Genomic DNA, 13,071 nt, shown 5'->3' on the forward strand with positions numbered 1-13,071 from the left:
ACACACACACACACACACACACAAGTCTCTCTTAGGAAGTGGCACTCAGAACTTAAGAGTCTATGCCGAATCGCTCGGGTCTGGTCCAAGCGGAACCGCACAGACCTGCTGCCTGCAGAGCTTCGACGCAACAAACCCTCTCGTGCTGAAGCCATCTCAAACCACCAGGTTTCCTGGTTTCAGATTATGGCAAACCTCATTATTAACGAGCCCCATTCATAGCAAAGGTATGCTAAGACTCTAAATACATCCTGCTTGGTTAAAATGCCCTTCATGGACCAACAGATTATGCTTGGCGAAATCACCATTTTGGTGAATGCTGCAATTCCTGAAATAACAGTGGCAATGATACCTTTTGCTATGGCCCATATGAAGCTGAAGTGCATATGGAAAATTCAGCTATATATGTAAACATATGTATAGGGTATATATACTGACACTGTGCATCCATAAATAGATTGTCTTATGGTAACATCATCAAAATTAAATTAACATTCTGTGAACATAATACACCTCAGTTTACTAACATTGCTTATCTACAAGTCAGTGATGTGGAAAAGCATACACACATTTGGAAAAAGAAAAGCTTTAAATTACTAATAGTTCATGAAATTGTTATTTGTTTAGGAAACATACTATCCCACAACGTTACTTTTATCATTTTCTCTTAAACTGTAAATATTCTAAACACTATGTTCATGAAACATATCTTGATCACTTGGGAGACAATATATCTACTTTCCCTGCAAGCTGCAACCTTCCCTAGAAAGAGCCAGACTGTCTTTTGGGAATGATGGCTTGAAGTTATCATAAAGACAAGCACCTCTTTTAATATCAATTTTGTATTTGGTGTACTATGCACCACATGTAAGATATCAGATTTCCTATGCAGTTAGAAGTCATGGTTTCTCCTGTCATCTCTAAGGACAGCTCCTTAGAGGTGTTAAAAATATGGATTTTTAAGAAATTGGTTCTGTAACACAGCCTTTAAAAAGCTTAAGCAGCTTAGAGGCGGACCACACTAAGAATCTGAACTTGAGAAAATGCTTGTTGTAGGAATATAAGCCAGGCACCATTATAAATACAAATCATCCTTTTATTTTGGTATTTATTACTAAGTCTTCTAAGAGGCACTTCTGTGGACAGAGCACTACCATGAAGAGATGCAAAAGTATTATACGTTTATGAATAATACTTTCTTATGCTGTTGTGTTGGCAAAAGAACTAAGGTGAATGAAAGTTCCAATGGAATGAACCAGTTAGTTTAAAGAAAAAAATATTTAAAGAACATGAACGCACAAGCAATTGTGAGACTAAAGCTCTTAATACATAAGATACTGCAATTAACCCACTTTTCTTGTATAAAAAACATCTGCAACTACATGTCTCTATAAGGTTCTCGAGGTCTTTACAATTTAAGCTTCAAGCACCTTAGCATTAAATGCAGGAATTTAGGAAACATGTAGGAAACATGTAGGCATTGAATGCCTGTCAATTGCAGAGCCACAGGTCCATAATCCTACCCATCCTTCTACAACTATTTCAAGGATCCTATTCCTTGTATTTGTGCCACTTGATGTAAATTGCAGAAAGAGCACAAAAACTGTATTTGTAAAGGCTACTGTATAGTGAGGAGGTAAATATCAGATGACACCACCTGGCCCAGATAGAATCTACCACAGATTAAAAATAATAATAATAAAAATACTGTAGAGACTGCATTTCAAAATTACCAATAACTTTACCACAAAAGTACTGAAAAAAATCTTAAATTCAGTCACGGATCTGTGCCCTGAATTTTATTTAATTATTCAGACTTGTCCACAGTTTGGTCTGAAAATCAAAGCTTCAGTTTTGTCCTATGCAAATGAACATCATTTAAGATGTATGTAGGAAAGAGACAAATCCATACTGCCAGTCTAAGTGTCTTCACTCCAAAACAAGCAGTAGTAATCCAAAAGGAAAAGCAGGAAGAAACATCCTGATTAATAGGTAGGACAGACAATTGCATAGTAGAAATTGTATATGAAACAACTAAGATATACTCAACTGATCAGTGTCCTTAACCCAGACGGCCTTTTAAGTGTATATTAGAAAATAATATATACCCAGAATATATAAATTATGAGTCAGTTCTTATATGATGCTGCCAAATCTATATTTGAGTTATACCCAAAATGCGACTTGCAGCCAACACAGGTAACCATATCCTGGTTTGTCTGGTCCTAAGTGCAGTTTGGTATTCTCACCATGTAACCTACAGCTAGGCTGAGACCTCAGTGAAACATTTCACAGTTGCGCTTCCAGTGCTCGTGCCACCTTTAATGTTCTGTTTCCTATTTCTCCTCAAAGCAGCCATGGATATCCTGGTAATTAAGACTTTTGCAATTATTCACTGGCATGCCATCTGTACTGGTAACTTACTAATTACCTACTTGGAAAATCTTACAGGCTTTGAAATAGCTGAGCATTCTTTCTGAATTTTTAAACAGTTCAAACATTTGCTGCACTTCCTTCAAATAAATTAAAAAACAAACAAACAAAACATTACCCGAAGAGCACTGAAACCCCAGGCAATGAACCTTCCAGGAACATTTAACTATACAGATCCTATGCGCAGCATTAGCAGCATAGGTAAACACAGTATATTTCTGAATTCTTCTGTAGTTTGAAATAAATACATCCTTTAAAGAACAAGATAGAGGCAGATTAATGAAATACAAGTTCTCTGCACAAGCTGTACATCTTTAGGGATTAAAGTCCTTAGGCTGTTGTAACCTGTCCCCTTTCTAATAGAACGGGACAAGCAGAGAAACCTATCTGCTATACTGGTTTGGTGAACACTTGGAAAGATGAACATGAGCATTACTGATGGATCAATGAATAACAGCATCAATAAAATCTAATCACAGCATTTTTTTCAGTTAGCCCTTTACTAAAGGATCAAAATATCAATGTTAAAACTTAAAAAAAACAGAAAATAGTACCTAAACCATCAATGGGTACCCTTATTCCATCCAAGACATAAAAAAGAAAAATTTCTTTGAGAAAGAGCGAAAAAAGTCTCAGAAGTTATGTATCTGGAGAACAAAAAACAAGAATAAAGAATAAAGGTAAAAGTGAAAAGGAAATGAAAGGAAGATGGGCTCCTGTTTTCAAGGTTGTCAAAGAAAGCTCTGGAGTTTGCACCCATATAGAATGTGAACCGCAAGAAACAAAGCTAACAGACCTTTCAGCCAAGCCCACTCAAAATACATTTAAAAGTTAAAACGTATCAAAATATTGTTCACCGTATTATGCAAACATCTAAAATGCAAAATTTGGCTCGGCAAGTTGGACAAGGCACTTGACTTGAGAGCCAGGTCTCCGGGTGCTGCTGGTCCTGCCGGCTGGCAAACCATTTGCCCATGCAGGTGAGGCACCACATAGGACGACAGTAGCACTGCTGGCACTCTCCTTCATTTGGCTCTTGGCAGTTCTTGATGAGCTTGATATTTGCATTTGTCTGCATGCACCCTATGCACGGCTCCAGTTCCTGGAGGAGGAGAAAGATGTCATAAATATGAACTGCACAGACTGCTTCTTTTATTGCTTTTCAAAGGCTCTTAGAAAATTACCTCCACATAGGCATAGCAGGAACCTGAGCTGGACAGAGCCTCAAGGCAGAACTGCCCCACCAAAAGATATCAAACACATTTTTACATGACTCTAATACACGCTAACAAATGAGAACAAAGGAACTCTTTAAACAAAGAACATTCATAACTGCTGAGACATTAAATAAATGACTGAAACAAGCAAACTTCCCATATCTCTCTGGATCTGCTTCCAGAACACAGCAGCCAGGACAAGCTAAACAAGAGTTATTTCCACACAGTTAATTGTGTCATATGAACTTGTATTTGCATATAAGGAAACTATTTTGCTAATTAATAAACAGGAATTCACATATACTATGGGTTGTGCAGTCAAAGCTCTCCAGTAACTTTATACAAAGTTCAAGACCCAATATACAGAACACGCAAGGACACCTGAAAGCTCTGAGAAAGGAACCTAACAATATCTATTTTTACACTCATAAAATGGACATACTCACACATCATTTACCTTGTAAAAGTGTTTTAGCATTTTTCATTTATTCCCCTTAAATGTTTACTAGTAGATAGCTACGTAAAGTAATATTATTCATTTAAGACAGCACCAAGGTCATAGAAAGTAGCTCTGTTGCATGGTCTGTAGGTCCCATTTCCCCACTATCTCTTCCTTTGTCAACTCAAGGGTCTGCTCAGCCAAACAGTCACCTTCGTCACGGAAGGGATTCATTCTTTCAGAAGCCATCTCTCCTCTTAGCTTGTGAAACAGAGGCCTATCATAGGATTTAGGTAGACAAAGCTCCAATATTGAAACTTTTTAAGCTAATGGAGCTTCAGAAGAGGGGAAGATCTCATGTTGTATTTTTAATCTCCATGTCATAGTTTTGTGTTTATTTACCACTTGCTATCAGTCTAAAACTTAGTACCAAGTTTATACTTAAATGTGTCAGAAATTAAAAGCCTTTGCAAGAAAGCAACTCTCTAAGATATGACAGTGAGAACACCATACAAGCTGCCTGTGATATGAAGTACTCACTCCATCAGCTGGAGCATTTGCAACAGCCACACCATAAGGTAACCAGAGTTAGTTCAATGTATTTAACAGTGCTCTAATCACAATTCTTAATGTAACACAAATATTATAATCACCAAGTATCTGAACATTACTGAAGGAGATATTCCATATCCTTATTTACAATTAAAGCAAATCCCAATTAAAAGTCACTAATCTATTACAGGAAAAGATCCAACAAAACCTGGCTTTCTAGAAAAACAAGCTGGACTGGAGCAAACTGCACAAGAACTGTGACTCTATCTCCCCATAAACTTTCTGGAAATGTGTCTTTATCATTTCCAAATGTCTTGGGTAAAAGGTTTATAGAAACTATTATAGGAACATTTTCCATTACAGTATTTCTCAAATATTCAATGCTCATAATATAGTTAATTTTCTAGCAGAAGGCACAGAAGATGTCAAAATTTTACTTATTACGTGTTTACTGAAATGGAAAGTAAGTCATAAGCAGTCATGAGACACAGTAATCGCAGGCTCACTTATATTTAAAATAATTATTACAGAATTATTACAGTCTTCAATGGAGGAAAAAGTCTCACCTGATTGCTTGGAGCAGGGTATGTCTGATTAATTTCCACCAGAGATGTAAAAGTTTCTAGAAATAAATCACTGAGGCTTTGATGGATCACAACGTTGGCTGCATTAGTGATTGGAGCACGGAGCTTTTCACGGAGCTCCCCATACTCTGTGGAGTTCAACCTGAAGAGGAGATGGACAAAAGGTTACCTTGGTTATCCATTCAAATACCTTTTTCAGTATATTGAAGAGGTTAATATCAGGAAAGTGAGTGGCTGGAAAAGCTGACGAGGGTGATGCAAATTGGTCAGAATAAATCAAAAGGGTTTTTTTTGGCGGTGTGGCAAGGGGAGGGAAGGTTAAGCAATAAAATAAATTTACATAAATTTTATTCTGTTTTCTCACAGATGAAATTAAAAAAGGAAATACCTTTATTCTAGTTTTAATTTTTCTGGTGGGCACATATGGAGACAGATGTTCAAAACTGGATTTATTTTAGCATGCTCAACTTAAAGCACTTATCCAGTTCCTCCCAGCTCTGGAGTACCAGGCTCCCACCAATTCAAACAGTCACATACACACTTCTGAGTGTCACACATGGGACTTCCAGATTCTGACACCCCAAACCATGAGCTCTTTTTCAAAACGTAATCCTTAAATACTTATGAAAGGGAACAAGCAGAGCTTTAAGACTGGCATTCTGGGCCAGGACAGATTTAACTCAGACAACAACAAAACGTGTTGTCCTCCTGCCTCAACCTACAGATATAAATATTTAAATTCAGGATTAATGCCCAGCCCTTCCTTTATAGCTGGGTCAAACTGTCAACAGGACATACCAGAGATCAGGAAAAACTTCACATGAAAATAAAGCTGTGCTTGTAAAACAATTATTTTGAACAAAAGCAATACGGGTACATAAATCATGCAGAAACTGTAAAACACTGCATTCTCTGTCCCCCCTTGTTTAGGTTTAGTTGCTTATACTGTATTTAAATTCCAGTTTATAAGCTGCTGAGGACAAAGACTAGTTATTATATCATATAAACTATATGGTACATGTGTAGATAAAGATGTTAAATGGTATCAAATTTCTCTATTTTTTATGACACAGTTATACATAAAAAAATAAATTTTACAGCAGCTCCAAACAGCTCCTGGATGAGACCTAAAATTTGACTTATGGCATTTTTCATACTATGTCACTTCTGCTACAGTAAATGTCTCTAAAATGAGGCCCACAGACTACCTGGGGCACACGAGACCTTTTACAAACCTGCAATGAGACACTCTTGCTACTGAACATTTTTCAATGAAACTGAATCTGAATGAATGAAATTAATGAAATGAATCCAAACTGCAGATTCTGGACTCCCAAACTCCATGTTTTCAGTCATTAAAGAGCTTTCATGAAGTAACCCTGGGAACATTGCCGTGAAATTCCTCATTCTTCCTACCTCCAACTCAGTTCACTGAGGAACACATAGGGTACAATGCAGCACTGCTTCAGCTGCAGCTCCAGGTGCTCTCCACCGTTTTAAGCACTACAGGGTAATACTGTTTGCTAATAGATACTACCTCTGCAAACAACAAAGACCTTTGCATCCAGGGGATGCAAAGGGGAAAAATTCACACTGAAAACGGAGAGGAATGTGCTGTGTCCACAACGGCGTTTGTCTTTCATAAAGACTCAACTGTATCCAATTATAGTAATCAATGATTCTGTACTCTTAGAAAGGGAATTTTGTTCTTCTGGATTTTTAATAAAACCTGTGTTCTAGTAGAGATTTATTTCTGAGATGTCTTACTATAAGAACTTTCAAATGCTATTCTTGCTACTGCTTTGTGTCACCAAAAAAGAAAAACCTCCTCCTCTCCTCCCTCAAAGCAACTGTTTTAAAGAAGTCTTGATTTTCTCAGAATCAGCTGGATGCAGTTTTATCACTCTGGTACTGAAGCACTCACAGAAACTCTTAGTTCTTTGGTCACCACTTTTACAATTCTATATAAATCTCTTCCTTTTTTCTGTCATGCTTACCTTAACCCTCATTCTGGGCTCAGCTCACCTGGATCTAACACAATCATCTCATTCACTTTCTCATGCTTGCCAAAACTCCTCTGTTCAGTCTAGTAATCACTGTACTTTTACCTACCTCTAAATGCATGTTCCTGTCATCTGTTAAGAGAATTTAATTCTTACATGAGCTCTTGCTTTTCCCTCAAAAGCTGTAAGACTCCATGATCCTGATCTCAGATCAGAACAAAACTCAAATTGTTATGAATTATTAGCTTAAAGTAGACCTGACTGTTACAAATGTCAGGTCAAATGTACAAAGTGTCCAATTTTGCCCATCATTTAAAACAACAAACAGCACAGGCCCTTAGAAAACAAGCATTAACAAACCCCATGACGTTTTCCATTATTTACAACTCCGAGGACACACAAATCAAAGGTGACCTTAAATTACTTCCTTGTTTCACTTGAAGTGCAATAGTTTATAATTCAGTGAGGGCTCTTTCAATTAGAGGCTAATTGACTCAATTATGAGTCTTACATAGGAGGGAAGAAAAGCAAGTCATGGATGAGCAATCACTATTTCTTTTCCCTCAAAAATTGGGAGACGAAAGATACTCCGTTTCTTTTCTGTTCTCCGGCTTCTGTTCTCCGGCTTTCACCCAAGTTTTTCCACCTACTTCTCCAACCTCCATCTCAATCCCTAGGAACACTAGAGGACAAAACCCTAGAGTTCTCCACATCTGCCAAGAAGCACTCCATTAACGTTATTCAATAGCACACATAGAGCATAACGGTGGAGCATATTTTGTTTTACCGAATATTGAAGGCCTTCACATAGGGGTTAATACTGGCAACTCGGATGGTGAGGAACTGCACGGGCACGTTGGAGTCTGGCGAGAGCTCGTGCTGCCTGGAGTCTGTCACGGTCAAGTGAATGTCCTGCTGCTGGGCAACATGCAAACAGTAGGTGGTCACTTTAATCACCCACGTGTCTGTAACAATCACTCGGGCTCCTGGCGCTCCGGTGGCGAATTTATCAATTCTTCTGAATTCCATATTGATGGAGGAGGCCACTGCCCTCCAACCCGACTGAGGGAGGGCGTGCACGGCCAGCGTCCGAGCGAGCGGGTGATTATTCCAGCCCTTCCGCGACCAGTAATACGCCAGGGCGCTGGTGACCGCCGGGAGGAGAACGGCGAGAAAAAAGAAGGTTTTCCATCCTTTGGGAGCCAGGTAAAAATAACAGAGATGCTTTTCTGGGGCGGCGAAGCACATTCCAAGGTAATACCCTGCGAATAAATGAATAAAAAGAGATGTACTTTCACAGAACAAGCTCGCACAAAAACACGCTCGCTTCCCGCGACCCCGTGCGGGGCCGGGGCCCGCGGGCCTCACCGAGGGGCAGCAGGGAGTGCGCCAGCATGGTGCCCGTGCTGCGCCGCACGTGGTACTGCACGAAGGCCGCGTCCTCGCTGCCCAGCCAGGCGCCCAGCAGGCTCTGCACGGTGAGCCCAGCCGAGCGCACCTCGTCGGGCGGGAACACGAAGCACACGGCGAACACCACGTAGGCCAGCGTGAAGGTGACGGCCGGGCTCTCCATGCTGCGCCACAGCCGCACCCGGCCCGGCCCGCGCCGCCGCCGCGCGGCCTCCTGGGAGCGGTAGTTCCCGCCCGCCCACGGCTGTGGCGCTGCGCATGCGCATTGCAGCGCGCGCGGCCTCCTGGGAGTGGTAGTTCCCGCCCGCCCACGGCCGTTGCGCTGCGCATGCGCATTTCCCCGCCCCCGCCCCCCCGCGGCGCCGACCGGAAGCTGCAGATTCGGCGTTTGCGCCTAAAAAAGCGATTTTTTGGAGGGGAGAGGGCAAGAAACGTCAGTACGAAGCAGGCGGGCCCCCCCTGGGCGCCGATAAAGCTTCTCTTTGGGTTTCCGGGGTATTTTGTGCCGTGTTTTGCCTCACAGAAGGATCAGGAGGGAGACTTAAGGTGTCTGTGATGGAGAGCTTTTGAGATGTGCGTGCTCCTGAACACAACAAAAGTGGTCTCTGGACGCTAAAGAAACACAAATAAGAGCCGTAAGCAACAAAGAAACAAAAACAATAGCTGTAACCATCAGTGTTTCTCTCAGATCCTTTCTCCGCCAATAATTAACCATGAGGAGGAGGAAGAAAAGGGAGGGGGGGCGCGAATTAAACCACTGTGGAGGACTCTGAGAAAACACCAGGCCATGCCCGGAGCAAACAGGAACTGCTGCGCCTGCGGTGTGAAATCTCACGCTACTGATGAGGATGAGGCCTTAAGGCTGGTTTGGTGGCCAATTGCGCGAGGCGGTTGCGCCAGTAAGAGCACGGGGGTGGTGTGCTCCGCATTTCACGACTCTGTTACCAGCTTTATAAGGTTCGGCCACCATTTCATTGCTGCTCCCAATGATTCCATTCTGTTGAGAACCCCTTTGACCTCTAGACTGGGCTATGACATAGAATTATTATTTATACAGGCATATAGCAAGACGGCAAATGTCTTTTCTGCCGTTTTACCACGGGGCAGCGCAAGGCTGCGGCTCGCTTTAGGCAATGACACGATGGCCGCCGCGGCCCAGCTCTTCCCCGCGCCATGGCGCGGCCCGCCCTTCTCCTCCTGCCACCCCCCGCGCTTCGCCCTTCCGCGGGGGCTGATTGGCGAGGGGGCAGCGGCCGATCCCGCCCCCTCGCCAAGACGCTTTCTTCATTGGCCAAACCGTTCCGGTCGCCGCTTTCTCATTGGCCGCCTGAGGCGGCCGTTGAAATTTGAAATCTTGCGGCGGCGGTTGCAGTAGTGGCGCCTGTGCGGTGCCGCAGCGGAGCGTACGGCCGGACCCGCGGCCTGTCGGCAGGTACGGGCTGTGGCGGTTGTCGCGGGGAGGGAAGTCCTGGAGGGCGGGCCGCCCCGCAGGGATGTGTGGGGCTCCTGCGGAGGAGCCCCCAAGAGCTTTGGGCTGGGAGCGTCGCTGTGGGGATGATGTGGGGGAGGTTCTGTGAGTAGTGGGGAGCTGAGGGGTTCCCCTCTATGAGGCCCGGGAGAAGGGGATGTGTGGGGCTACCTGCCCCGCTTGGAGCACGGCGGGGGGGGAGTGGGGCTCCTGTGGGGCTGGGGGGGGGGCGTTATGGATGTCGGCGGATTGTTACGGCCTTAGGCTGTTGATGCCCCTCTGAGGTTGAGGGGGTGGCTTGGGGGGCTCTATGAGCTCGAGGCGGGGGCGGGGAAGCTCTTGAAGGGTTTGGGGACCCCCCGCGGTGCGGGGGTGGGGGAGGTGACGGTGTCCCAGGGACACCCCGCTAGGCCGGGGGGGGGCGGGGTTGGAGGAGCCCCGGGGGGGTCGGGGTACTAGGTGGTGCAGGATGGTGGGCACCGCCCCGTCGCGCCCTTCCTCGCCCAGCCTCCCTTCCCTGTCCTGGCTGCCCACGCTGCCTGTCCCCACTCCCCACGAAGGGTCTGACCAGGGTGCTCCTTCCCCGGCTATGCCGGGGGCAAACGCTCTTGAAGGAATCTGTTAGCAGAAGTGCTTGCTCTGGGCTGGAGCAGGTCCACGAATATAGGTGTCATCTCTGCCAGTTTGTCTGGAAACCCTCATGGCTGCGTGAATCTCCAGTCATTTGAGTGTTTATGAATGTACTAACGCTTGTCCTTAACCTGGAACGCCAGGCAGGCACACCGCACTGGAGACTGGTGCTCTGCTGCTCAACTGCTAGAGGATCTTACAGGCTAATTAAGTAGGGAGGAGAAAAAAAGAAAAAAAATCTGCCTCTGCCCTGCATGTTCTGTGACTTTTTTAGGCATTTGAGAATCCAGGGATGTTTTAGGTAGTGCTGTTGAAAAGTTATAAGACCGTAAGTAGCAGTAGTGAAGTCCTGATCAAAGGAGTCTAGCATCTTTTTCAAGTCTTATGCAAAGCCTAATATTAAAAATAGTGGATATCTGAGGTCTAATTACCCGATATCGTTGCATTTATGTTGATGCTTAAATATCGAGTTAAAGATTGATACTTGTGCTTAAATGAGTATTCCTTTAAAATGTGAAGTGGTTTCATTTTGGGATCGGTATTAGCAAAGACTAATAGTGGGAAAATGACCTATGTTGGACCACTTAAACTAAGGTGGTGGTGGTTGTTGTTCAAAGCTTTTCTTTTACCTTATTTCCCATTAGCTGCTAGCTAATGAGGTCGTGAAAATAAAATACAGATACTTTTATGGACAAATATTTTAAATAATCCCCTTTAGTGATTTAATCCCACAAAATGAAGTTTGTTTCTAATACCTAAAACTGTAGGTGAATGTGTGTGTACATCCTGTTGGTATGCTAGGTATTTAATCTGATCTAGCAGTGGTTCATAAACAGTTTGATGTAATAAATCTGAAGCCTTCAATGAGCAAAGGAGGCTCTATGAGCTTGTGTTGGAAGGTACTGTCAACTTTACTTCATCTTAGACTTTGTTTTTAAGCTAGCTACGTTAAATAACTAGAGGGTTTTGAAGACTCAGCTCTTGATTAGTTTTCTTTGTTTTAGCTTGGAAGAATAAAGAGAATCAGTGAAGCTTCAAGTATTTCAAGTTCTAGAGGTCTTTATATATATATAATTTTAGGTATAAGACAACTTGGAATAAAGTCTGACTCAGAAATAAAGAAATAACAAATACAGCGATAGCCTTCTTGTTATTGCTGCTTTAGCTATTGTTTGTGTTTCACTGCTGATAGTGAGAAACCCTGTTCTGCTGTTGTCTGCCTTGCAGACAAAGGAGCTGAGTTCAGTAGAGAGTGCAGCAAATATTGAAGCCAATATCTGCATAAGGATTAATGTGAAGTACTAGAATGTGTGCAGAGACTTGAATTTAAATACATGGACAGTAAACTTCAAGCGTGAATGTTCCTGTTGCCTTTCTGAAGGATGACTTTAATCACCATCTTCAGATGGATTTTGACTTGACCTGGGCTTGTTGAGGGATGAGGAAAACAAGCTCTTTGTCAGGTGTTTGCTCTCAAAGCATTTGATGACATTCTTGACCAGATCACCTTTTCTAAATGATCATCTTCTCTAGCTGATGATTCTGAAAGAAATGGCTATGTAAGTTTCACTGATAATTATGCACTTATGGGGAATCATTCTTAATGGGCAGTGGCAATGTCTAATCCTTGCTATATGCTTTTTGTCATCTGGTGCTTTTTGCCTTTTTTGTCTTTCTGTTCAACCTCTCCCTCACTCAAATACCTGATGAGGCAACTACTGATTTCTAAAAGGCTGCAGAGAGGACTATAAAGAGAATAAAAAGGAAGACTAATTTAAGTTCTGCAAACTGTTAGTTTGTGTGGAATACTTTAAGGAGGAAAAGAAGTTAAAGAAAGTATTCCTCCTCTCATTTTTCTTCCCTAATCTTAGATATGTGATGCAAACTTTAGTTCCAAATTTGCCACATCAGACATACATAAAAGTTTAGAAGACCATATAGGATGATCTGTTTCTACCAGTATGTCTAATCTAATAAAAATACATATTCCTTAAACATTGCTTTTACAAGTTTTTTCCAATTTTTGTACCAATGATACCTATAAAACAGGCATTATTGAGCCTGTTTTAAACATATGAGCATGAGCCTTTGCATAAAGTCTGTGTGCGGAAAGTGCAGAGAAAAATTGAATAATTTTGTTCAAAACTCCTCCTAAATACACCTTAACATTTGTCTTGCTATTTACTGGTGTATGATGCGGTAATAAAGCCGTATGAATAAATAGAAAAAATTATGGTGATTTGCCCCTTACAAAGGCTATAGTTTTGTTAGAGATGCCCAACTACAGGAGACCTGACTGTACCTTAGTAGCCCGATTCACCTGAAGGAGTTGGGA

At 42.5% G+C, this 13,071-nt stretch overlaps 1 protein-coding gene across 1 annotated transcript; it reads right to left on the minus strand.

The window, feature by feature from the left end:
• Window positions 1–1,268: 1,268 nt before the first annotated feature.
• Window positions 1,269–8,801, minus strand: TMEM129 (transmembrane protein 129). Its single transcript, XM_026034181.1, has 4 exons — window positions 8,597–8,801; window positions 8,016–8,490; window positions 5,208–5,367; window positions 1,269–3,535 (listed from the first exon to the last, which is right to left on the minus strand). Exons 1-4 carry the CDS (start codon window positions 8,799–8,801, stop codon window positions 3,287–3,289), a joined length of 1,089 nt encoding a protein of 362 aa, XP_025889966.1. The 3' UTR covers window positions 1,269–3,286.
• Between the last annotated feature and the right edge of the window lie 4,270 nt (window positions 8,802–13,071).

Source organism: Nothoprocta perdicaria, unplaced genomic scaffold (assembly GCF_003342845.1).
Source record: "Nothoprocta perdicaria isolate Ctin4 unplaced genomic scaffold, notPer1 scaffold_14, whole genome shotgun sequence".
Lineage (NCBI taxonomy): Eukaryota > Metazoa > Chordata > Aves > Tinamiformes > Tinamidae > Nothoprocta > Nothoprocta perdicaria.

Excerpts from the sequence above, each read along its gene's own strand:
- TMEM129 (XM_026034181.1), bottom strand. The coding sequence starts at position 8,801 with ATGGAGAGCCCGGCCGTCACCTTCACGCTGGCCTACGTGGTGTTCGCC. Across the intron at positions 5,368-8,015 it reads GTGAAGGCCTTCAATATTCG|GTTGAACTCCACAGAGTATG; the intron begins GTAAAACAAAAT and ends TCTCCTCTTCAG. Across the intron at positions 3,536-5,207 it reads ACCCTGCTCCAAGCAATCAG|GAACTGGAGCCGTGCATAGG; the intron begins GTGAGACTTTTT and ends CTCCTCCTCCAG.